The sequence below is a fragment of the Stegostoma tigrinum genome, chromosome 49 (assembly GCF_030684315.1).
Source record: "Stegostoma tigrinum isolate sSteTig4 chromosome 49, sSteTig4.hap1, whole genome shotgun sequence".
Lineage (NCBI taxonomy): Eukaryota > Metazoa > Chordata > Chondrichthyes > Orectolobiformes > Stegostomatidae > Stegostoma > Stegostoma tigrinum.
The window spans coordinates 3,620,263-3,646,443 of NC_081402.1; the positions used below are offsets into that span (position 1 = coordinate 3,620,263).

The window sequence follows — 26,181 nt, forward strand, 5'->3', positions numbered from 1 at the left end:
CATTAAAAACAAAAATAGGATCAACTGGGGTTGTCTGTGTTGGCAAAGTGGGAAACTGATCGAATTGAGTTACCCAAAATCACAAGGGGCATCGATTGAAGAGTGATTTCTGTAAGGGTTAGGAGGGATTTATGAAGAAGTATTGCAAACAGAGGGCAGCCTCCCAAGATGATATTTGGTTGATGAACTTGAAGTGCTGTAACTAACAGACTAAAACCTTGAAAGTGGGATTAGGTTGGATAGCTCAGAGGCTAGATACAATTTGTGGTCTTAGGAAGGGCCACACGGCCTTTTCTCCATACCACAGACTCTACATACCTTTCTGTTCCTTTGCAACATTGCAAAAGCCTTGACAGCCTACAGCACAGAATGACAGACTAAAAATGTTTTTCAAACTAAACTTTTAATGAATCTTCTTTGTATTTTTTTTTCCTTTGTCCAAAGTACTAATGGGCATAACAGAACCCCCTCCCTCTTGCATACTTGGATATCAAGACACAGGCAAAAAAAGGACAGAGGTCGCACTCGAAATTCTGAGATCAGAACCAGAAGTTCCCCTTTCTTAGGTCTCTCTCTCTCTCTCGCACCCTCCTTTTTAAACATTCAAATGTTGAAGTGAATCAAACCAGCTTTTTATTTATTCCAGAATTTTCCAAAAAATCTAAACGAATAAATATGAAAAAAGCATGAACTTGGCTGTGACTTTTTTGTTTTTGCACATATTTTACAACTTTATGCTTTCTTCCTCACCCCATCTCCCCTCCCACTCGCGTCACAATGCACGCCTCATGTGTCACTGTGCGATTAAATGGGGGATCTGGTTAAAAGCGAACGCCTTGCCATGATTCACAAATATAACCCTTGACCTCTTGCCGGCAGGTCTTCACTCCACTGCTGAATAGGGCCACCTGTGGATCAAAACTTGTAATATTTATTTACATCTTCAATATTTGCATGGATACAGAGATAAACAAAAGAACGAGACAAACAGCATAGTGAAAAGTGATGTTGAAACAAGTGGTCTCTGTTACCGAGTTAGCAACACCGGAGCCAATTATTTTCATGTTGGAATTCTGTTTTTTTTTAAAAAATCCTCTTCTCCCCCCCACCACCCACTGATCCTTCCCATGTGCAAGTCAAGACAATCCAAGAACGTGCGCGTGCAGGCATCTGTGTACGCATGTACACATGCATACGCACACACACTTGTAAAAATGACGCAATTTAACAGAGTGATGGAGGAGGATTTGGGGGAAAACAAAAAAAAATTTCAAAGTCCATATTGTTTGTCCCTGTGTGAAGCGCTCACTCTAGAAATCCACTCAGCACAGGCAGTGCCTTCTCGTAACCTTTTTTTTAAAGCAAGTCTACTAAGGTCAGTCCGAGGAGACCCAAGTTAAGCACATTTTATAGTCTTGTTAAAAATATCCTCCCACTGCGCACTGCCTTTTATTTCTCAATCTTCTGCCGATCGTTTGCTCGTTCATTCATTCCTTCCTTCGATCTGAAGCTTTCAGGCAAGGCCAAATCCTTCCGAACACTCCTGTATAGCGAGCAGCAGCATGTGACGCAGTTTCTCATAGCTCTCGTAGGCTGGGAGGTCCAGTTGGTTAAAGCTGAGGAGGATGAGGAAAATCATTCAGGTGGGTTGGATAATCAATCCTTTTGTCCCCCTTTACTGAGATCTGAACTGCTCCCAAGCCTCAGGTCTTCTTTTCTTTTTGGCTAAGTTGTATGTCCCTTGCTTGGATCCAAAACTAGCTCTAATTCACCATAAATCAGGGCAACTTTTCCATTTTAATTTTGTGCCAGACTGGAGTGAATAATTGCTGCTGTTCATCCTCATGGTCTTTAAAATGTTTGCCGGTGCCTTTCTGCTGTAATCTCTAAGTAATTCATCGTAGCTAGCTCACACCTCTCACCACGCTAACTTCCTTCATTCAGATTCAGGCCCCTAGTCTCAGAACCAACTGTGTCAGTCTCCATCTTGACGTGGAATTCTATCAGATAATGCTCACTCTTCCCCAAGGGGCTATGTACACCCAGACTGTCAGTTGTTCTTATTCTAAACTCCGCCTGGACAGATTCCATCTCACCTGAGCTAATATTCTGCCTTCCTTATTGCGTTAACCAGCGATGCTACCCCAACCCTTTCCCCCGTCCATCCTTCCAACAAACAAAACTGAATAACCCTGGGGAGAGGCACTATTGAAAAATAACCGGGATACCGACTGATGAGGTGGGATGAGAGAGGAGAACTTTATTTTACTCAGTGGGATATGACCTTTGGAATTCTCTATCCTAGAGGGCTGTGGAAGCTCAGTGTATCAGTGGCGTACAGGGTCATGAGGTGAGCTAAAGGCAGTGCCTGATCAGAAAGCAGGCTTGCCAAGATGAACAGCCTCCTCCTGTTCCTGCATCATTAAAAGGATGAGCTTCCCAGGTACATTGCAGCATCTGAAACGCAGCAAGTTCCCATCAACAGCAAAGCAACACAAGAAGGAAGCGGTTTTGTTTCAAAAGTTAAACACTGCAGGGTCTTGGTTTAAAGGACTCAATCACAAAGAGGCAGCTCTGAGTGTGCCTGGAGCAGACACTGCCACAGCCAGGTCCAGCCAGACGACATGATCTCCCACGGCAAATCCTTACCAAGTGTGAGCCGAGGGCAACCGGTCAGTCGAGCGATCGTCTCTGTGAATCTGGAACTTCTGGATGCCATTCATTCCCTCCAAGGCTGCAAAGCCCTGGAGCGGGACCTTGGAGGTGCCGGTAACAAACTGCAGGAACTTGGCACGATCAGCCTGGTCGAAGGAACGCAGCGCCCGCCAGAACCACTGGATCTGTGGGTGAAAACGTGGTGCTGTGAAACATATTCAACACAGGAACGGATGCCTGCCCAATGCACGTCAACCCATTCCATCAAAAAGAACCAGGTGCTAGTACAGAGGCCATGGGCAGAATGGCCTCCTCCTCCAGCGCGATAACTTGGGAGATATTGTCATCTCCTGTCAGCAGTGGGATGCTTGCTCAGAGGGACAAAGCAGCTAGCAATTCCATCACCTCTCTTTCAGCAGATTTTATTACAAGGGGAGGCCAGGAGGTGCTAAAATACCCGCATGCACTCGGCAATCCATAAACCAGCTCCAATTTTGCACCCCTGTGCGTCCCCAGCAAGCCCTTTCATAATCCTGACAGTCCAGCAGGTCCTGCTGCACATGGACACGGGCTGCTTCAGTATCGAAGGAGTCGCGAATGGTGCTGAACATAGTGCAGCGAATGTCCCTGTTCCTGCCCTGACAACGGACAGTATTTTACACACCAGTGGCCACATTTCAAAACAAGCAGCAAAAGACAGATTTACAAGGGACTTATGACAAATCTACTATTCCCTTCTGGAGCTCTGCCCTGTTCAACTGCCTCCCTCCTGCAGAAAGTGGGAACCCCAGGAGGAAGTACGGGGGTAAAGGAAAGGCCCTACTCCTGACCTTAAGGCCACATCATTACCTCAAACCCTCACAGCACCTCAAGTCTGCTCCACCATTCAATTCAACCTTGCACAATCTTTCAAGCCATGCAACCCATCTGGTCTTCACTGCCATTCACGGCTAATCTGATGAGCCTCCAGACAGCAGAAAAACCCAGCTCGCCAGTACCAAGTCCCTTGAGCATCATGTGCTCTGTCAATTTTGGCGCTGCTCTTTAACGTTTGAAGAAACCTGGATTTCAAACACTGAAAAGAGGGGAGGCCAAAGTATTTCCTGAACCATAAACACAGCTTCTCGTTCATTCTTCCAGTAACAATCCTCTACAGACACACGAGCTTGTGGAAAAAAAAATCACCCATCATAGAACCACTTAAGACATCAGGATTTCCCCTTGTACTTCTAGGGGGAAGCGAGTTAGTTTTAAGAGCATCTTCAAAGCGAGCTTGCAGTCCCCCACCGGTACTGTACCCCAGCGTTATACAGTGACAGACCTGTCCCCCACCAGTACAGTACTCCAGTGTTATACAGGGACAGACCCGTCCCCCACCGGTACTGTACCCCAGTGTTATACAGTGACAGACCTGCCCCCCCACCGGTACTGTACCCCAGTGTTACACAGGGACAGACCCGTCCCCCCCACCGGTACTGTACCCCAGTGTTATACAGTGACAGACCCGTCCCCCACCGGTACTGTACCCCAGTGTTATAGAGTGAACATGTCCTTGCCAGACATAGCCCACAAATGCACGAACAGGCTGATATGTCCCTGTAAAATACGCCAGTACAGTTTTGGCAACATCACAATCCGAGCGATTGGTCTGACTGGGCGTGGATAACAAGGCACTATGTTTAGAGTATGGTGGACAGGCGATGACAACTGCTCGGGGCCTCACCTGTATAGAGTTAATCTGGTATTTGTGGTATTCAGTGTTCGCTTTCAAATCGTCAATGTCGATAGTTGGCAAACCGGAAATGAGAAGTTCCAGCTCCTGCTCAGTGAAAATGGAGATCAGCCTCTTTGGAATAATCTCATAAAAGCCTTCCAAGAAAGCAGCCAGCTGTTTCCGGATCGCACCTGCCCCAGGACATACCAGAAACTAAAATCAAGATCTTTATGAGGAAGCTTTTGCTGCTCAAACACAGCCTCAATCTCCACCTCCTGCCTCCTTCCCCAGTCACAGGTACAAACCAGTTCAAACAGCCTGACTCACCGGTCATCTTCATCTGACAAACCAGATGGACGTACTCCTTTTTATTTTCTTCAGTTACAATGATGTGCGCTCCGTTCGGTTTCAGCTCCCGTACCTCACACACTCCAAACTCTTGCACCTGTGATGGAAGCAGCAAAGTACTTTCAAGCGATTTGTGCCTCCCTCCTGCAGGAAGTGGGACCCCCCCAGGAGGAGGTACAGGGGGCAAAGAAAAGGGCCTCTCTCTTGACCCTACGGCCACATCAATGCCTTAAACCCTCGCAGTGCCTCAAACCCGCTCCACTGTTCAATTCAACCTTGCACAATCTTTCAAGACACGTGGAGAACTAGGCCATTCAGCCCATCTGGTCTTTGCTACCATTCACGGTTGACCTGATGAGCCTCTGCTCCACTTTCCTGCCTTTCCCCACAACCCTTGATTCCTGTAATGATGAAAAATCTCTCAGCCTTGAATATACTTAACGTCCCAGCCTCAACAGTCTGCTGTGGTAAAGAATTTTGTAGATATACAACCCCACTGAGACAAGAAATCTTTCATCTGTGTTCAGCGGGTGACCTTTCACTGAGATGATGTGCCCTGGACCTACTGTCCCACAAGGGGAAACAACCTCTCCCCACCTGCCTATCAAGCACCCCCTTCACCAAGAGTGCTGTATGTTTCCTCTAAACTCCAACAAGTGCAGACCAAATGTACTCAACATCTCATCTTCCCTGTCAAGACCCCTTTTTTGGTTTCAATACCGTTGCCCATCATTCCCCTAAACTCCAACTAGCACAGGCCTAACCTCTCCTCATTAGACAATCCTTCCGTACCCGGGATCAGCCTTCTGTGGACTGCCCCTCACGCCAGTCTATCTTCCCCCAGATAAAAGGCACCAAAAACCATTCACCCTATTGACCCTATCCAAATACGGCCTGAATTGTGTCTTGTATGGTTTTAGCAAAATCTCCCCCCTCTATTCGATACCTCCTCCTCTTTACATGTGAGAGAATGGGAATCTTCTGCACAACGTCAGAAGCTTTTCTTCTTAAAAGGGGCTAATACTAGAAAGGCTTACCCAAGAACAGGGAGAATAAACAGGAGTGTGGGATTAGATAGGTATATAGGGTGTGTAAGAGAGCAGATTGAGATGGAGTGGGATATTAAAGGGTTCAGGGCGTAAGAGGAAGAGTGGGTTATGACTGGGTGGGATATTAAACAGGGAGTGAGGGGAAGAGGGGTTTAGACTGGGTGGGATATTAAACAGGGAGTGAGGGGAAGAGGAGGGGGTTTAGACTGGGTGGGATATTAAACAGGGAGTGAGGGGAAGAGGAGGGGGTTTAGACTGGGTGGGATATTAAACAGGGAGTGAGGGGAAGAGGAGGGGGTTTAGACTGGGTGGGATATTAAACAGGGAGTGAGGGGAAGGGGGGTTTAGACTGGGTGGGATTTGAAAGGGTGTGGGGTGTGAGGGAGAAATGGAATTAGATGGTTGGATATTAAAGGGTGCAGGGAGTGAAGTTGTGGGGTGGGGAAGAGTGGGTGATGAAAGGGTACAGGGCGCAAGAGGGGCAGTTTGATTAGACTGGGTGCCCCAAATGGAACAAACCAGGTCAGATGGGTGAAGGGCCTGCAACACTGTAGAGGGGGGGGCGAGGGCTCAAGTTGGTAAGGCTGTACCTCTGTACTGAAGGTGAGCTCATAGCCCAGTGTAGAAACATCATTCTCCAGCAGGTAGACCAGGCCTTGGTAAAAATGGTAGTCTTCACTTTCCATGTCTGTGTACCTGTGGCAAGAAGCAAGCGTTTACAAAATCAGGCTCTCCCCTGGAGGTGCTGCTTCCAGCCCGACCTGAGCTAGTGAGTGACCCCCCAGATGCAGCATGCAACCAGGAGCCCGGTTAATCTATCAGCAGCATCTGGGCTCCTCATCCATAACTGCTCCGGTTATTCTGCACCGGCATGCCTGCCACATAGTCTGCCTTTGCCTACGACCATGCTGGGTCAGACGGTGAGCCCAATGCGATGACCAGAAACAGAGTCTCAAAACATCAAGGATTCTCCTGTGTTCCTCACAGGCGTCAGTTTCCAAATATATCTCCTTGCCCCACCCCGTGATGGAACTAAATAACTCAGTCTTGCTTCAAATTCCTCAGGGGTACACACACTCTGATCTAACAGCTCTGCACAGCAACATACCACACCTTGGTGGCATCGCAGCACCTCCGTGCCTCAGGTTTCGATGAACACAAGAATGACCGACTGCACACGAATGACCCCGTGGAACATTTGCCAGTGCCCTAGTGGGGAGCAGCACCCCCTGCCCCAGGCCCCACTCCAAAGTCTCGATGATCTAATCCAGGCCCAGGCCCAGTACCGAGGGAGGGCCACACTGTCGGAGCTGCTGCCTGTTGAATGGTCACCCTCAACAGGCAGCACATTCTCCAAGTGAAAGTGGTGTCTATGGTTACTCTCATGTATCCCATACACCTCTTCATTTTCCAGTCCTTCTTAGGCTTCCTCCCACAACACTTTCCCAGTACTTCAGTGATGTCATTGGCACTGCTTCCTGCTCTCATCCAGAATTGGAAAAATTCCAACATTTTGATTCTGATTTCCAATCTTCTCTCAACTTCATCTAGTCTACCTCAGACTTTTCCCTCCTCTTTGCCAGTAATAGAAACTGAGGGGATGACAACAGACTGTCCACCATTATCTGTTACAAACACACTGACTCCTGCAGTTACCAAAACTACTTTGCCTCATACCCTGCTTCCTGTAAGAACACCGTTCCATTCTCCCTGTTTCTCCAACTGTCGCATCTATTCTAATTAGGCCACTCACCCGCATGGGTGCTTCTGACATGTCCTCATCCGTTCTCAACCAAGGACTGTCCATCAGTTATTCAGGGCACTCAGCCATGTTTGACCCATTTCCTATACTTCTGCCCTCATCCTTTTGTCTCCATCCCAGAATGGCAGGACTCCCCCTATCACCACTTTCCACTCCACCACAGCCTCTGCATTCAAAGGACCATCCTACACCATTTCTGCGACCTTCAGCAGAATACCACAAACTAATACACCTTTCCCTTGCCCTCCTTTCCTCAGTCAGCATTGTGTAGGGACTGCTCCCTCCAGGCCACCGCAGTCTCCTCCTGTTACTCCTCACCACCCCTCCCCCTGCCCCATGGCACCTCCCCACGCATTTGGAGAATTGAAGAACATCTCCCTCCTCACTGCCCAGGGTCCCAACACACACCTTTGTAATGAAGCACCCACTCAACTGCAATTCTTTCAATCTAGTTTTCTGCATTCGCTTCTCCCCAACACAGTCTCCTCAACACTGATGACACTAAAATGCAGCCTCAAACAGCATTTGGCAGAATGCCTCTGCTTTGTTGGTAAAGAATTAACTGGACCATCTAGTCACTAATCATTTCAGTACAGCCTTGTTGTCACCCTAAAACTGCCATGTCGCAGTGTTCCAGTGAAGCCCAATGCAAGTTGGTGGAACAGTATCTCATTTTCAATGGCATACCTCAGGCCACTCGCCCGGTCTATTTCCCACTGCAGGCGGCTGTCATTAACAACCTGTTTTGCAGTACAATGACTCCCTTCTCTCCACGAGCGCTTCCCTTCATCTTTCGCTCTCGGCACCCTACCACGTCTGTCCCACTTGGTCTTCTCCTCTCCTCCCCCTCTCTCGTCAACAGAGACCAACTCTGTTCACAGGACTCAAGACGTTAACTCCGTCTCTGTGCAGAAGCTGCCAGAGCTGCTGAGTTTCGCCAGCTCGGCCCAATCGCACACAAACTGGCTGCCTCGTCTGATGAACGGGGCTTTGGGGGCGCCCTTGCGAACGCACCTGACTGATTTGCCAAGGATGTGTTTGTAGAAAGAGCGGGTGAAGTAGCACTCCAGCAAGCGGTTGTCATACACAGCCTTCGCCACGATGCGCCCCACAAACTTGAAGTAGCTGAGGTGGTTGGGGTTACAGTGTGACGATGGGTTGATAGTGTACGTGACGCGGTCTCCTGGCGACGTCCTGAACAGCGCATACATGGGGTTGAACATTTCCCTCGAGATGATCATGTACCATTCGCGTAGCAGGCCTCCAGCGTCCTGCCCCTCCTCCCCTTCAAACACAATGTACCTGCAGGACAGCCATTGAGACACAGAGCTGAAAAGGCCGTGTGGATTAAACTGTTAAACGCCGCACTTGATAAAAACACTAAGTAGCAAACAGGCCGGGGGCCAACACATCGGTGCTCCAAAGGGCATGGCCAGAGAAAAACACAAACTCAGGTCAAGAAGGCAATAAAAACATTGCTCAATTGATGAAGTGAATCATCCATCGAATGCCACTTCAATCTCTCTGTGGTTGGGAGGCCCAATCCTCCGTAGCTGTGAACCTCTTTCTTCAGAAACGGACACACACCCCCAGGTTTCGCTCTCCCTCCCACACGCAGCAAGCGACTCCTCAGCCGCCTTCGGAGTCTGCCCGTATCCTGCGAAACTCGCACCGAGTGGCAAGTGGGGGAAAAAGTCCATGATCAGGAGCTAAGATTTAGCCGCATTGGGAAGGACGGAAGTTGCAGATCGCTGGCAGACAGCGCCAACAACGCCATAGGCCACACTGCACAACCTCAAGGCAGCTGAGGAGAGCCAGCAGTGCATCCGCAGTTGGAACGGGGAGACAGGGTGCTGCCAAACTACCAAGTCCCCTATTTATGGTGTCTCCTCAGATTTGCACAGGAAGGGATTGAGGACAAACACTCACAGCCGGTTCTTCATCTCTTCCGGGGACTTCCTGTGGAGCTCCCGGTACGAGTCCTCAAAGACATGGTCCCTCCTCACATGCACCGCCAAGTCCTCCTTTCGGATTCCTTCATCCAACCGCTCCAACTCTTGACGGAAGTATCTGCCCAGAGGAAGCAGAGCGGCCAGGTTAGCAACTCGGTGACAGATGGTCTCCGGCAGCAATCTGCGAGGAAGTGATGGAGCCTGGATTCTGGAACCCAACTCCTGATCAGGTGTATCCCTGAACTTTATGGGTTGCTAGGACAGAGAGGGGCTGCCGGGCCCCTTGCTGAGAATTTGCAACTTCGCTAGCTATGGGTGAGGTGCTGCAAGACTGGAGGGGTGGCTAATGTGGTGCCAGTGTTTAAGAAAGGTATAAGGCAAAGCCAGGGAACTACAGACCAGTCAGCCTGATATCAACGGTGGGCAAGTTATTAGAGGGATTCGGAGGGACATGATGTACATTAATGTGAAAAGGCAAGGACTGATTAGGGATAGACAACATGGCTTTGTGTGTAGGAAATTGTCTCACTAACTTCAGTGAGCTTTTTTGAAGAGGCGAGTAAGATTAATGAAGGCAGAAGTAGATGGTGTTTATATGGACTTCAGCAAGGTGTTTGACAAGGTTCTGCACAGTAGACTGGTTAGTAAGGTTAGACCTTGTGGAATGGAGGGGGAACTAGCCAGCCAAGCGGATACAAAATTGGCTTGAAAGTAGGAGACAGAGGGCGGTGCATGGAACAAGCTGCTAGAGGATGTGGGTACAATTACAACTTTTCAAAGGAATGTGGATGGCTACATGAATGGGGACGGTTTACAGGGATATCAGCCCAAATTCTGTAAACGGGATTGAGTCGGATTGGGATATCTGGCCAACGTGGGCCAATTGGACCAGAGGGTCTGTTTCCCTGCTGTATGATTCTATCTCCTATCTCTGACCCTACTCTTAGGCAACAACTCAGCTTGTCAGGGGTTTCCTGCACGTGTGTGGGGGAGATGTCACCTCTGAGGACAAATCAGTTCCAGAGCATGGCTGCGTCCAGAGACTAACCCTGAAATCAAAAGTTCAAATTTGGCTTTAGGCAGTTCAGAAAACTGGATCTTAACCAAGTTGTCAGGATATTAGGAAAACTGAAAAGACAGGCCCAGTTATAGGAAGGATATTATTAAGCTGGAGGGGGCTCAGTAAGAGATTTACCAGGATGTTGCCAGGTAGGTAAAGTCAGAGTTTTGAAGAAACACTGGGACTTCTTCTTCACCCCACCGCTCCCCCCCGCCAGGTTAACAGACAACATAATAAGTTTATAAAATAATGAGGAATATAGATAGGGTTAATGGTCAGAGTCTTGAAATCCTCCATCCTACGGAAAAGACAAAGGTGAGAGGAGAGAGATTTAAACAAGGTATTGGGGCAGTTTTGTTTTAAAAACAATGGGCGGCTCACAGAGAGAATGAATTTCCTGAGGAAATGGTGGGTACAGTTATGTTTAAATGGCATTTAGATAAGGATATGAATAGGGAAGGGTTTGAAGGGATATGGCCCAGGAGCATATAGGTGGGGCTAGTTTAGTTTGGGATTATGTTTTCAGCATGGACTAGTTGGACTGAAAGGACTGTTTCGGTACTGTCAGGCTCTTTGACTAATGATCTAGGGGTTTCTCCCCCACAGACCTATACCACCAAATATGGTCCACAAGTGGCACTGGAGTAAAGACCCAGAGGCTGTACCTTCACATGAACCTACTTGCGTTTGACGTCAAAGTCGAGGATGCGAATGTAATCCACAAGGACTGCAAAGGGGCCGTCTGCCAAGTGTGTCGTCGACTGCCTCAGAATTTGGTTCAGCACCGTTCGGTGTGTTTCTGGCAAACAGAAAGAATTTACAATCACAGGATCAGTGAAACAACTTGCAGCTTCTTGTACAAACCAAGTCTGTGGAGCCACTTTTGAACTTTGTGACATGTTTAAATTAATGAAAAATTTCATCTCCTTGCATCCAGCACAGTACGGGATTCGGTGCAGAGTTTAGCTCTCTCTACTCAAAGTAAATTTTCCTCTACACCATTCCCCATCAAACATCCCCAAGGCAGGGACAGCACGGGGTTAGATACAGTGTAAAGCTCCCTCTACACTGTCCCTCCCATCAAACACTCTCAGGACAGGGACAGCGACAGCACAGGGTTAGATACAGATTAAAGCTCCTTCTGCTCTTTTAAATGGAAAATAAAACTCCGTCTAGCTGTCCCCATCAAACATTCCCAGACAGACACATATTCAGTTTTGCACCTTTAAACAATCCTCAGGGATTGATCTGAATCCTATAGGGCCAGTCCCTCATTTTGTTTTCCACACCCCTGGCCTGTCACCTACCTGCAAAGCGCAGGAACTTCTGTGTGTCCGGGGGCAGATTCGAGGAAATGTGCATGGAGGAAGGCTCACGGGAGAAGAACGGGTCCAGGGAGGAAGGGGTGGCTGGAGTGACGGGAGCTGGAGAGAGGGGCGGTGCCTCATCCTTGATGTGAGCAAGTTGGCTCTCCCGCGTGTCTCTCACAGGAGGCTTGCTCTCCCTCTCTGTCGCGTGGACCAGGAAAAAGGCCTCGACTGCGGGCTGCAGCACTGCAGGGGGGGGAGAGAGAGAGAGAGAGAGAGAGAGAGATGCACATGCATGAAAACGAGAGAAAGCTACACAGGCAGGCCAGCTGCCGCTTTGTAACGCTGACTCACCAAGGACTGCATGCTGGTCGTGTGACTCCTCCAGTTCTTTCAGGCACTCGCCCAACATGTCCCACAACTCATCCAGGCTCAGCTGCTCACTCAACAGCGGCAACTCAGGCAGCTTCTCTTCTTCCTTCTCCTTCTCGCTCACTTGGCTTCCGTCAGAACCTGCTGAGAACGGCGCGAAGCAATGAGACATTTGCGAGTCACTGGTGACTGCTTGGGTGTAATTGTTTTTTGAAGGGGATGGTGAGGGGTATGCTACACAGTGGGCTTTCAGAACCACAATCGCAGTCTTGGGCTTGCTACCGTGCTCCAGCAAGGCTCAATGCATGCTGGAAGAACAGCATCTCATTTTCCACCCTGCAGCCTTCAGGACTCAACACGGAGTTCTATTTTAGGGTCTCGAGTACCATCTCCCATGTCCTCACAGCCCAGGCCCTGCCGTGACCCTGGCTGCTTTTGGCACACCCACTCCCGGTCCCCAGTCTTAGATTGTATCTGGTTTACTATCTGCCAGTTCTGAGGAAGGGTCATTGGAACTGAAACCTTAACTCCACTTCCTCGCTGCACAGATGCTGCCAGACCTGCTGAGTTTCTGCAGCAGTGTGTGCCTTTATTTCGACGGGCCCGTCCCTTCGCACGTACCAAGCGACAGTGACTCCTGAGCAGCTGGTGACGGCTGGTCCACGTCCATGGGAGATTCGTCTCTTCGAGAAGCTCCTTCTGCTGGGTTCGCCTCAGACTTTACCGGAAGGAACAGATTCGGGGTGGGGGGGGGAGGGGGAAGAGAAAAAAAAAGAGAAAGAAGATGAGCAAAAGTAAGTGGAAGGAGTCATGGGGCGTGGAAGGGTCAGTCAGAATAACCAGTTCTGGCAGGGCAATGTAACTTGGTGCCAGTTTGGTCTCGGCCTTGACAGAATCAAGTCGGGTAACAAGCAGATTATTTGCAAGGACAGTCTCTCCTTCGCCCTGTTGTGGAAAAACACTCCTGACTCCAAATCGCTCCAAACAGCCTTATCGGTTACACATTCATTTAGTGATCCTGGGAACATCTCTCCATCACTCCATCCCATACCACTCCACTGGGTCAGTGGTAAAATACACTCATTATACCTTCGCCTTCTCTCTCTGAGCACCATACAACTACAGCTCTGATATGACACCTTTTACTGCTGTCACCAGCCCTGGGACTGTGCCGCAGCATAAGCTGTCACGCGCCTACACCCCTCACAGGAAGTAGTGGCTCACATTTCTACAGAATTCAAAAATCCGATAAAGAGCTTTCAAAGCTCAGTCACTGATATATAAGGAGGAACAAACTCTCATAAGCACCCACTCTGTATTAGGCCAGGTGAGCTACTCCTTATGACGTTGGAGGAGAGGTAATTATCACCCAGGGGAACAATGAGAGCTACTCCTGCTCATCATCTGCTCATGCGGCAGGAGGCAGACCCGGCCTTGGTTCTGAAACATTACTCCTCTCAGGATCATGGGTGAACTTGTTTTGTGTCCACAGCGGGTCAAGGCAGCAGCTCAGCACTAGTTTCTCCAGAAGCAAAAACCCAGTAGCCACAAAATCAGGAGTCGGGGCAAGTTCCAAAAGTAAAAAAGTGCAAGCTCTCACTCTCAAAGTTTGCTGGGGAACTGGTATCTAACTCCCCTGTATTTGGAGTTATCAGCCACTAGTAACTGCCCTCCGCTAACCTGGTACCACTGCTTGCTTGAAACTACACAGCCTGTACGCAAATCATTCCCCAGAGGAAGAGCTGCTCGCAGTGGTTAAAGGCAAAGGTGGGTTAATCAATCGTCAGGAACTGTGCACACACGGCCAGGTACGAGCTGCTATACACGTTGGGAAAAACAAAACTGAGGGTTTGTCAAATGAGAGGTGGCTTCTGCACAGCAGCAGGCAGAACAAGCTAGAGGTCACACAGCGGGTTACACCAGATTTCTTATTCTGAGACAACATGCATCCAAGCAAGCACAGTGACCTCTCCAACCCCACCCCCCCACCACCAGGATCAGCACAGGCGGTCAATCCAACAGAACTGATGTGGGCCACAAGCGGAGATCGGAGCGTATAAATCCTGGGAGTTGGGAGGGGAGACACTGACACACAGCAGGTTGTCTTTAACTGGAACACGTTAACCGATGAGCTGGTGGGAATGGCGGAGCACATTGCCGATTACACATACCCACTTCAGCCTTCCCCCTCAGCACAACACAGAGCTTTCTGAGCCCCTTGAGGACAGCAGTTCCACTGTCCCAGTCCAAAGCAGCCCACCAAGCTAGGGGTGGCAGGGACAAAGCACTGCGAGCAACAGTCTGGCTGAAATACAGGCACAGAGAGTCAGTGGAAGGTGAGTTTTGAGGTCAGGTTGAACAGCAGAGGCTGGTTAAATTCACTCTCAACACCTCGGAGCGTGGTGTCCTGTCTGTGGGGTAGAGGATGATCAGATGTTTGTACCCACCTATACTCCACCCCCAGGGTGAGCTGTCAACGCAACACAGCAGTGTTCGATTCCATGACCTGTCATGTCCATGCCACATGGCAATAAGCCTCCAAGCCTGCTCGAAATCACTAATTTAATGAATGTGTTGGTAAAGAGAGCTGGTAATCAGGGGCTCGGTGATATGGTGATCTCAGGCTCTAACAGAGACAGACAGAAACAGCCAGAGACGACGAGACAGACACAGCGACAGCGAGACACACAAAACGAGGGCAAGAAATACGATTCCAAATCACATTCTGGAAGGCCATGTTTTGGGCAGAACGTGCTCCCCGAGTGCGATACAAACACAACAAAGCCAACGGTGGTGCATTTTCTCAACTAGTGGAGAACCGGAGGGTGGGGGTGACAATAAATGGAACAGGCCACCTCTAGAGCAAAGGATACTGACAGTAAACTCCCGGGGTGCTCGTCACTGACGGGAGGGCCTGAACGAGGTCAGCGATGGCAGTGGGAGAACACAAAACAAATGCAAATTAAAACGGCACTCCGGTTACAAATAAAACAAAACAAAACAATCCCATGCACAGTTGACAAGAGGAGGAATAGAAATTTTAAAAAAAACAAAGAAACTAAAACCATAAGTGCCCTGCAAGCGGCACAGGCATCATGCTAACCATGGCTGTTTGCTGCTGTCTTCTGGCTTGTTGACCCTCACGTACCATTTGTATTATGGCGTCAGCCTCAGCCTCCAGCTGCCGCACAGCTGCCTGGATGCTGCTCGCCGAACCCATCGTTGAGGTTCCTGAGGAACAAGGAGACACAGAAGTGGGGGGGGTTGGTGGGAAAAGAGGAAGGCTGGTCACTTTTGTTTCTCCACTTCATGGCACCGCTGCCCGCAAGAAACAGTACACCCTCCCACCATTTCACTACTGAGATACAACCTGACTAAATGCTGCCCCTGCTCTCATCAGGAGCAATGCCACCAGAGGGGCACCACTTCCAGGCACTTGCCCGCAGAGCAGTGTGGCAGTTATAACGTGGGTCAACCCCACCCCTGCTCTGATCAGGAGCGATGCCACCGGAGGGCCACCACCTCCAGGCACTTGCCCGCAGAGCAGTGCGGCCAGTTATAACATGGCTCTGATCAGGAGCAACAAGAAGAAAACCAGGAGAATTAAAACTGACGGCACATCTCGACGACCACATACGGAAATCTGGAAAGGGCAACAAATAACTGGCACTCCTAAGCCAGTTGCATTCTCCTGAGAAGGCCGGAGGACACTGCCAATAGGGGGCAGCCGGAGTTTTAGTCCGAAGAGGTCCCCAAGCTCTTGAGCGCACATGGGGGCCGTGTCCAGCTGGTGCCTGGGATACACGGGCACACCACAGTGGGGTCATGCTCATGCGAAACGACAACACCGCCCTATTGCCACCGGTATGTTCGCCAGTACCTAGCCGCCCCGTCTCCTTGGCTTTCTTGTTTGCCCGCCGGGTGGCATCCCGAAGCTGGATGATGACCTGCAGGATGCGGAGGAAGAACTTCTGCGTGGAGGTTTTGGACGTCAACATCGACATGGAAGGCAACTGGAGCTCCCGGCCACCCAGCGGGCGTTTGTGCGAGGCCACGATGACCACGTTCTCCGCCGTGTCAAACCTGCAGGGCAGGAGGAGGAACGGGAGTGTGACAGAAAGAAACAAACTTTACTTGACACTTCCGAAACTCTGCGTGTACGCCCCACCCCGCATGGCCAGGTCCCTGGCGCCATGAGGAGGCAGCACTAACCACTGAGCCACTCTTGCCACTGTACCACCACAAAAATGGTTCAATGGTGCAGATTTCAACAGGCCTGACTGTTACAGGAACTTACATCACCCGTCCTTATTTAGCTTTCTTTAAACAAAATAGCAGCTACGCTTTGCAGACAGACGGGTCATGATCAGCCAAGGCTGGGGAGGCGTGTGGGGGCTCCGTGTATGGCACAGGATTCCCGGGAAAGTAAATCCGAGGGAATGCTGCTTCCGGCATCTGCTCTTACCGGCTCTGCATCTTCCCTTTCAGCTTTGTCAGGTGGGGGTGGTCGTCCGGCGTTCCGTCGGGAGAAGGGCCGTCTGAGTGGGTTCTCCGCTGCTGCTCCAGGTTGTACTCCCGCAGCTCGGCCAGTAAGGTACCTGAGTGACCCAAGGGGCAAAGAGAATGCAGGCTCAATGGGAAACACGGTCTGGAAAGGCGGCAGAAGCAACTCAACATCGCCAAAGAGAGGGAGGAAAGTAAGAGAAGTGATAATGAGAGAGTCGGGGATGAAACATTCAGGGATCTCAGGCAGGAAAGGTGTAGGACTGAACGGTCCTTTCACTAGAGGGAGCCCAGCTGTAATGAGCGCTGGTCAATTCTGTGATAAATCCAAGGGAGATGTGGAGCTGTGGACACTCTGCATTCAAACAGTACATTCACTGGGAAATAAAACAAGAAATTGCTGGAAAAGCTCGGCATACTGACGTTAACTCTGACTTCTCTGCACAGATTCTGCCAGAATGGCTGAGATTTTCCAGCAATTTCTCTTGTTTCTGATTCCCATCACCCACAGTTCTTTCAGACTTTTATTTAGCGTGTTAAGCGTGAAGCCTAGAGATGGTCCACGGTTATTCACGGAGATATCGCTGGCTGAGCTGTCGGCGGTACTCAGGTTCTCTGACGGTCGCTACAACAGCGAATCACCCACTGCAGGTGGAGCTCAGGGGGGAAAGTTGGCCAGAAGGAAAGTAGCAATGTTCTAACAGGTTCAGAGTCTCTCACACACACGCTAAATGATTGCAAGTTCATTCACCTTCCTAAGAGGAGCAAAGACTGGGCCAATTGGCCTGAGGGCAGGTTTGAAAACTTATTATAATGCTGAGGGGAGGAGTGATGATGTGCAGGTGCCAGTATTGGACTGGGGTGGACAAGGTCAAAAATCGTACCCCACTGGTTACAGTCAGGAGAGGGAGACGAGTGCGCGCGCCTGCAGGAGAGACAGTGAGCGAGAACATGCGGACATCGGGAAGTGGGGAGAAATAGGGGGCTTCTTTTGCAATGCAGTGTCAGAAAGGGTAGAGGCTGGTACCTATCTGCTGGCAGAGTGTGTATCCCAGCTGGCGGGCTCCACTGAGCAGCAGTTTCAGGACAGTGTCCCTGGTTCCTGGCTCGCCCCTGGAGAGCTGCAGTAGGATGTTTGCAGCATCTTCAAGGCCTTCTTCTGAACACGAGTGCGAGGTCAGCACCTGTCACACAACATATAGAGTGAAGGTTACCACAGGAAGCGGAGAATGCCAGTCCCATGTAAGGTTAGAAATTCCAAGTCTTTACATAACGATTTGATTTGATTTATTCCTGTCACGTGTACCTAGGTACAGTGAAAAGTTTTGTTTTCCATGAAGATCATACCATACAAAATGCATCAGGGTAACAGAACAAAGTGAGGAATGCAATGTTACGGCTGCAGACAAGGTGCATAGGCAGTAAGGCACTAACTCTAAAATTTGAGAGGTCCATTCAGAAGTCTGATAACAGTGGGGAAGCAGCTGTTCTTGAATGCATCGCAGCATGGTTATATTTCTTTAAAAATTAATTCTCAGGCTGTGGTTATCGCTAGCCCATCTAGCTGCCCTTGAACCTTGTTTCTTTCTAATCCATCCAGGGTGCATGGGTATCTGAGACTGGGTTTACTGGCCATCCCTAATTGCCTAAAGGGTAGTGAAGTCAACCACACTGCCGTGGGTCTAGAGTCACACGTAGGCCAGACCAGGTAAGGACGGCAGTTCCCTTCACTGAAGCACATTAGTGAACCAGGTGGGTTTCCCTGACAATTTGGCAATGGATTCATGGTCATATTAACCAATGGTGCTGGTGGCTGGGAGTGAGTCGCCTGGGTGCAGGTTGGTGGGGGAAGCAGCGAGAGCAGGAAGCCCAGGGTGGGAGGGGAGGGGGCGCTCGTGAGATAAGAGCAGCAGCCCAGGGCAGCTGGCAAGTTGGTGGGAGCAAGGTGGAGTCCTTGTGAGGACATGGCTCTGCAATCACAGATTATAGCATTGAAATGATGAGTATTTTAGTTTCACTATTTTTAAGTGAGGAGGTCTGTAATGGTGAACTTTTTAAGCTTCGTACCAAGGTTCTGGTGCACCCACGACAGTGCGGTAAGTGGTGTCACAAACTTTTCACTCACTCACGAGAGTGGTGACAATAAAGCTAATTCAACTGAAATTGAATCCAGAATAAGGAGCCAGCATTGGTCACAGAGACCACATGACCACTGGATTCTGCACAAAAAACCCATATGATTCACTCAGGTCCTTTGGGGGAGGAAACTGTCCATTCTTACCCAGGCTGGCTCATGGAGAACGCAGACCCAGAGCTACACAATTAACTGTCAGCCTCTCTCTCAAAGAGCTGCAGCAAGGCAACCAGGTGTACTCAGGGTGAGAGCAGTCACGGGAGAAAGCGAAAAGAAAAATGCTGGCCTCATTACCGTTGGCAACAACCCTTCAACAACCGTAGAGAAAGGGCCAGGGAACACCATTCCCCACTGTGCCCAGTGAACAGATGTAGTTTGGATGAAGCTATTCCTGACTGGAGAACCGATAGGTACAGGAAACGCAAACCACTCACGGATAGGCACCCAGAGGCTTTGACAGACATTAGGACCAAGAGAAAGCCAATGGTGCCAGGTGAGATGGAGTGAGAAGGGCCGCGAGCAGCTCCACATGCTGGGCACTTCAAGCTGACAGGACACCCACGCTAAATGCCTTGCATTACCTCCACGGAAAGCTGCAACTGTTTTTCCGTCAAGCCAGAGCTCTGGATCTTGCTCTCGTTGGTACCTGCTGCTCCTTCTGGTGTGGCTTTGGCTGGAGACTTGGCTGCTTTTGGAGGAGCTGGTGAGACACGGACAGCCGGTTATATTCAACCGAGTGATGGAGGTAAGCGGTGAGAGTGCACTTGCCCCTGCAGACAGGAGCGTGGACAGCACAAGCTGGGCTCAGTTAAAACAAGTATAAATCTCTCCCCGCTGTAACAGTGCGCTCTGATTCAGCACTTTCAGGGCTGTTAGCCCAGAATGGAACTCTGTTTAAGTTCACTAACAGGACAGCGAGTCAGGCATTTAACATTAATCTAACCAGAACCTCAACTGCCCTTGGAACGCTTGCTTGGGACAAAGTGTTCAGGAAACTTTACTCCCAGTTTACAAGAGAGAGGAGGTACCTTTCTTCCACTTTATAAGAACACAGGAAGTTCAATCTCAGTTTAAACAGGTAGAGAGAGCTTGACTCTGTATCTAACTCCGTGCTGTCCCTGTCCCTGGGAGTGTTTGGTGGGGACGGTGTAGAGAGTGCTTTAGAACACAGAACATTACAGTGCAGTACAGGCCCTTTGGTTTCACAGGTCAGCGCAACATAGAGGGCCAATCTGAAGCCCATCTAACCTACTCTATTCCATTATCATCCATATGTTCATCCAACAACCATTTAAATGCCCTTAAAGTTGGCGAGTCTATTACTGATGCAGGTGGGGCATTCTTTACTCTGTACCTAACCCCGTGCTGCCCCTGGTCTAGGAGTGTTTGATTGGGGGGGGACGGTGTAGCAGGAGCTTTGCTCCGCATTTAACCCAGGGACTGGGGGGGACAGCACAGGGTTAGATACAGAGTCAAACTCTCCCTGCATGTCCCACATCAAGCACTCCCACGGACAGGGACAGCATGGGGTTAGATACAGACTCAAGCTCCCTCTACGCTGTCCACCCCACTAAACACTCCCAGGGACTGGGGGGACAGCATAGGGAGTGTTTAGTGGGGTGGACAGCGTAGAGGGAGCTTGAGTCTGTATCTAACCCTGTGCTGTCCCTGTCCGTGGGAGAACAGTGTGGAGGGAGCAGAGTTGACCCTGCCTGGGAGCATTTAAACTGGAGGGCAGTGTAAAGGGCACATTACTTTGAACCTAACGCTATGTATGCTTCAAGATGTGTGTGCGCGAACATGTGCAAGGGTGGCAGGCTGGATGAGGAGGCCGGGAGAGCTTACATGTGACGGAGCCAACCAGGGTCACTTCAGTGGTGCCACCGTGGTTAACTGCGACCTCTGTTGCCTTGTCAGGCAGCGCAATGGAGATGAGTGAGAGGAGCCGCAGAAGCTTTTCTGTCAGCAGCGAGCTGCGCCGGATGACTGGGTGCGAGAGCATGTTCATCAGCTGGCCGAGGGGTGACGATTCCAGGCTGCACTGGCCGTTCTCGCCCTCGCTGTTGGAGGATGGAGTGGCCTTCACCGAGGTCTTGCCTTTCCGGCTGACATTCATGTTGTCCAGCTTGACCAGCAAGTCCCAGAAGTCTGTGGAGATGCCCAGGCTGGGTCCTCCGCCTCCACCCCCTCCGCCCACTGGCTGACCAAGGCACGGGCTGTTGGCCGACTGCTTATTCAACTTCTCCTTATCGGTTTCGGTGCTGGCCTCTTTGGTCCTCTGCTGCGTGAAATGGCTTGGGAAGACCTGGAACAAAGTACAACTTACACTTACAGAGCTGATCAAACTGCTCCTCTCTGCCTGGCCCATTGTTCCAAGGACTAAACAGACCTCCAACATTTAGGAACAGGAATAGGCTACTCAGCCCCTCAAGCCTATCCCATTTATCCACAAGATCACAGCTGATCTTATTACTCCTGTCAAAACTGGAGAACAGTTTACGTGCGCAGTCATCAAGAACTGCCCTACCTCTGCCTTAAAATTCAGTTCAAAGGTTCTGTTTCTGCTCATTTGAAGAGTTCCAGTGATGCTTTCTAAAATATCTAGAGAAACTCTTACTGTCCATCTTTATATTCTAGCAAGCCCTTTCTCACTGTTTTTCCCCTTGTTAACTTTGTTAGTCATACCTTGCTTCTTTGCAGTAATGTTCCAAGCTGCCTTTGTGCAATTACGTTTTCTTCCCTCCAAGTCTGATCTATCTTAAACTTGTTCAGATGAGCATGGCAACGTGGTCTCTCCTTAGTGACACACACTCTCTCTTTCTCATTGGAAAGTGCTGAAATAACACCCTAAATCTCTATCCTTTGATCTAACTTGCTAGTTCACTTCAGCTATCTTGGCCTTCACACCCTCAACTGCCTTCATACAAGTTTAAAACAGGAGGCTCAGACCTGCTCCTCTCCCTCAAACCGAGCATGCAATTCAATCCTATTCTGACTGATTGTGCCCCTCGAGTTGTCTTGAGCATATGCTGCAATCTATGAGCTCATCTAAGCTGCCTTCGCCCAGCAAATCCTTTTCAATCTCACTGCAGATTACAATCGCCCCCAGGATTGTAGATAACAAAGTGTGGAGCTGGATGAACACAGCAGGCCAAACAGCATCAGGAGCACAAAAGCTGACTTTTCGGGCCTAGACCCTTCATGCTCTCTGATGAAGGGTCGAGGCCCGAAACGTCAGCTTTTGTGCTCCTGAGATGCTGCTTGGCCTGCTGTGTTCATCCAGCTCCACACTTTGTTGTCTTGGATTCTCCAGCATCTGCAGTTCCCATTATCACGCCCCCAGGATTGTATTAGATCTTGGTGTGTAGTTACTGCTCATGGCCTACATAGCTCTATATTTCTCTACACAAACGACTTCCACATCCTGATTTCCCAAACCTGCGCCATTTCTCTCTATGGTCATTTTAAATTTGTTCACAGGACACGGGCTTTGCTCACTGGGCCCAGCATTTATTGCCCATCTCTAATTACAGAGATTTCTGGTTGCAGCAGCAGTGCGAGCGGGAGCTTGGAGCAGGAGCCTGTCGGGAAGCCGGTGAGTCACTGTTTCTGAATCTACAAAAAGCTTACCGAGTGCTGGTGCCTTCCATTTCTGGTTGCAGCGCGAGCAGGAGCCTGTCAGGAAGCCGGTGAGTCACGGTTTTTGAATCTTTAAAAAGCTTACCTCGTGAATAGGCGGAGGGACACTGAGCAAGAGCCGACATGGGACTGGTGAGTGAGTGAGGTAATATATTTGTGTGGTTGCGTTACCCGAAACAGTACCTGGGTATTGTTTCCCACCCATCCTCCTCCTCTAGCCAAAAAAAAGGTTCTGTGTGCCTGATTGGTGAGGTAACTAGTTTATTTTTTATTCTTTATTTTAAACAGTCTCTTTGGGAATTTAGAATAATGGGAACAGAGGTCAGGGCAGTTGAATGCTCCTCCTGCAGAATGTGGGAGGTAAGGGTCACCACTAGTGTCCCTGCTGACTACATCTGCGGGAAGTGCACCCAACTCCAGCTCCTTGAAAACCGCGTGAGGGAACTGGAGCTGGAGCTGGATGAACTTCGGATCATTCGGGAGGCAGAGGGGGTTATTGAGAGGAGTTACAGGGAGGTAGTCACTCCTCAAGTACAGGAGAAAGGCAACAAAATGTGAGGCTGGATGAACACAGCAGGCCCAGCAGCATCTCAGGAGCACGAAAGCTGACGTTTCGGACCTAGACCCTTCATCAGAGAGGGGGATGGGGTGAGGGTTCTGGAATAAATAGGGAGAGAGGGGGAGGCGGACCGAAGATGGAGAGAAAAGATGATAGGTGGAGAGGAGAGTACAGGTGGGGAGGTAGGGAGGGGATAGGTCAGTCCAGGGAAGACGGACAGGTCAAGGAGGTGGGATGAGGTTAGTAGGTAGATGGGGGTGCGGCTTGGGGTGGGAGGAAGGGATGGGTGAGAGGAAGAACAGGTTAGGGAGGCGGAGACAGGTTGGACTGCTTTTGGGATGCAGTGGGTGGAGTGGAGGAGCTGGGCTGGTTGTGTGGTGCAGTCGGGGGAGGGGACGAACTGGTCTGGTTTAGGGATGCAGTTGGGGAAGGGGAGATTTTGAAACTGGTGAAGTCCACATTGATACCATTAGGCTGCAGGGTTCCCAGGCGGAATATGAGTTGCTGTTCCTGCAACCTTCGGGTGGCATCATTGTGGCACTGCAGGAGGCCCATGATGGACATGTCATCTAAAGAATGGGAGGGGGAGTGGAAATGGTTTGCGACTGGGAGGTGCAGTAGTTTGTTGCGAACTGAGCGGAGGTGTTCGGCAAAGCGGTCTCCAAGCCTCTGCTTGGTTTCCCCAATGTAGAGGAGGCCACACCGGGTACAGTGGATGCAGTATACCACATTGGCAGATGTGCAGGTGAACCTCTGCTTAATGTGGAATGTCATCTTGGGGCCTGGGATCGGGGTGAGGGGGGTGGTGTGGGGGCAAGTCTAGCATTTCAAGCCCACCGACTCCCACAGCTACCTAGAATACACCTCCTCCCACCCACCCTCCTGCAAAAATTCCATCCCCTATTCACAATTCCTCTGCCACCGCCGCATCTGCTCCCACGACAAGACATTCCACTCCCGCACATCCCAGATGTCCAAATTCTTCAAGGACCGCAACTTTCCCCCCAGTGATCGAGAACACCCTCGACCGCGTCTCCCGTATTTCCCGCAACACGTCTCTCACACCCCGCCCCCGCCACAACCGCCCAAAGAGGATCCCCCTCGTTCTCACACACCACCCCACCAACCTCCGGATACAACGCATCATCCTCCGACACTTCCGCCATCTACAATCTGACCCCACCACCCAAGACATTTTTCCATCCCCTCCCCTGTCTGCTTTCCAGAGAGACCACTCTCTCCGTGACTCCCTTGTTCGCTCCACACTGCCCTCCAACCCCACCACACCCGGCACCTTCCCCTGCAACCGCAGGAAATGCTACACCTGTCCCCACACCTCCTCTCTCACCCCTATCCCAGGCCCCAAGATGAATAGGGAGAGAGAGGAGTTGAACACGTGGCTACAGGGATGGTGCAGGAGGGAGGGTTTTGGATTCTTGGATAATTGGGGCTCTTTCTGGTGTAGGTGGGACCTCTACAAGCAAGATGGTCTTCACCTGAACCAGAGGGGTTCCGATATCCTGGGGGGGAAATTTGCTAAGGCTGTTCGGGTGGGTTTAAACTGATTCAGCAGGAGGATGGGAACCAAAATTGTAGTTCGACTATAGAAAAGGTTGAGAGTAGGGTGGTCCGAAATCAAGTTTCAGGGAAGCAAGATGGCACTGGCAACCAAGAAGTTGGATTGAAGTGTGTCTACTTCAATGCCAGGAGCGTCCGGAATAAGGTGGGTGAACTTGCCATTTCGGAGACATGGATAGAGCAGGGACAGGAATGGTTGTTGCAGGTTCCGGGATTTAGATGTTTCAGTAAGAACAGAGAAGATGGTAAAAGGGGTGGAGGTGTGGCATTGTTGGTCAAGGACTGTATTACAGTTGCAGAAAGGATGTTTGAGGACTCGTCAACTGAGGTAGTATGGGCTGAGGTTAGAAACAGGAAAGGAGAGGTCACCCTGTTGGGAGTTTTCTATAGGCCTCCGAATAGCTCCAGAGATATAGAGAAAAGGATAGCAAAGATGATTCTCGATAGGAGTGAGAGAGACAGGGTAGTTGTCACGGGGGACTTCAACTTCCCAAATATTGACTGGGAACACTATAGTTCAAGTACCATAGATAGGTCAGTTTTTGTCCAGAGTGTGCAGGAGGGCTTCCTGACACAGTATGTAGACAGGCCAACAGGGGGCGAAGCCACATTAGATTTGGTACTGGGTTATGAGCCTGGCCAGGTGTTAGATTTGGAAGTGGGTGAGTACTTTGGTGATAGCGATCACAATAGAACATAGAACAGTACAGCACAGAACAGGCCCTTCAGCCCACAATGTTGTGCCGACCATTGATCCTCACGTATGCACCCTCAAATTTCTGTGACCATATGCATGTCCAGCAGTCTCTCAAATGACCCCAATGACCTTGCTTCCACAACTGCTGCTGGCAACGCATTCCATTCTGTTATGTTTACTTCAGTGATGGAAAGGGATAGGTGTATACCACTGGGCAAGAGTTATAGCTGGGGGAAAGGCAATTACGATGAGATTAGGCAAGATTTAGGGAGCACAGAATGGGGAAGGAAACTGCAGGGGATGGGCACATTAGAAATGTGGAGCTTATTCAAGGAAAAGCTCCTGTGTGTCCTAGATAAGTATGTACCTGTCAGGCAGGGAGGGAGCTGTAGAGTGCGGGAGCCGTGGTTTACGAAGGAGGTGGAATCTCTGGTCAAGAGGAAGAAGGCGGCTTATGTTAGGATGAGATGTGAAGGCTCAGTTAGGGCACTTGAGGGCTACGAGGTAGCCAGGAAAGACCTAAAGAGAGAGCTCAGAAGAGCCAGGAGGAGACATGAGAAGTTGTTGGCGGATAGGATCAGGGTAAACCCTAAGGCTTTCTATAGGTATTTAAGGAATAAAAGAATGACAAGAGTAAGATTAGGCCCAATCAAGGATGGTAGTGCGAAGTTGTGTGTGGAGTCAGATGAGATAGGGGAAGCGCTAAATGAATATTTTTCAACAGTATTCACTCTAGAAAATGACAATGTTGTCAAGGAGAATACTGAGATACAGGCTACTAGACTAGGTGGGATTGAGGTTCACAAGGAAGAGGTATTAGAAATCCTTCAGAAGGTGAAGATAGATAAGTCC

General features: G+C 50.0%; 2 protein-coding genes across 6 annotated transcripts in view; one reads left to right on the forward strand and one right to left on the reverse strand.

The window, feature by feature from the left end:
- Positions 1 to 11,323, forward strand: part of nprl3 (NPR3-like, GATOR1 complex subunit) — a 95,320-nt gene extending 83,997 nt beyond the window's left edge. For 2 of the 5 annotated variants that reach the window (XM_059643206.1, XM_059643202.1), the window contains exon 14: positions 445 to 1,539. In XM_059643206.1, coding sequence (XP_059499189.1) covers positions 445 to 619 — 175 coding nt within the window. In that variant the 3' untranslated portion in view covers positions 620 to 1,539. Of the gene's footprint in view, positions 1 to 444; positions 1,540 to 11,146 lie in introns of those variants that run through there. The other 3 variants (XM_059643205.1, XM_059643204.1, XM_059643203.1) reach the window with 3 other exon arrangements.
- The window catches only part of huwe1 (HECT, UBA and WWE domain containing E3 ubiquitin protein ligase 1), a 221,466-nt gene continuing 195,671 nt past the window's right edge, over positions 387 to 26,181 (reverse strand). The window contains 17 exon segments of the mRNA XM_059643207.1: positions 387 to 1,616; positions 2,650 to 2,840; positions 4,379 to 4,560; positions 4,697 to 4,814; positions 6,357 to 6,462; positions 8,543 to 8,830; positions 9,458 to 9,598; positions 11,222 to 11,339; positions 11,848 to 12,093; positions 12,202 to 12,360; positions 12,841 to 12,937; positions 15,323 to 15,450; positions 16,100 to 16,302; positions 16,685 to 16,817; positions 17,750 to 17,906; positions 19,438 to 19,556; positions 20,702 to 21,161. Coding sequence (XP_059499190.1) covers positions 1,514 to 1,616; positions 2,650 to 2,840; positions 4,379 to 4,560; positions 4,697 to 4,814; positions 6,357 to 6,462; positions 8,543 to 8,830; positions 9,458 to 9,598; positions 11,222 to 11,339; positions 11,848 to 12,093; positions 12,202 to 12,360; positions 12,841 to 12,937; positions 15,323 to 15,450; positions 16,100 to 16,302; positions 16,685 to 16,817; positions 17,750 to 17,906; positions 19,438 to 19,556; positions 20,702 to 21,161 — 2,949 coding nt within the window. The 3' untranslated portion in view covers positions 387 to 1,513.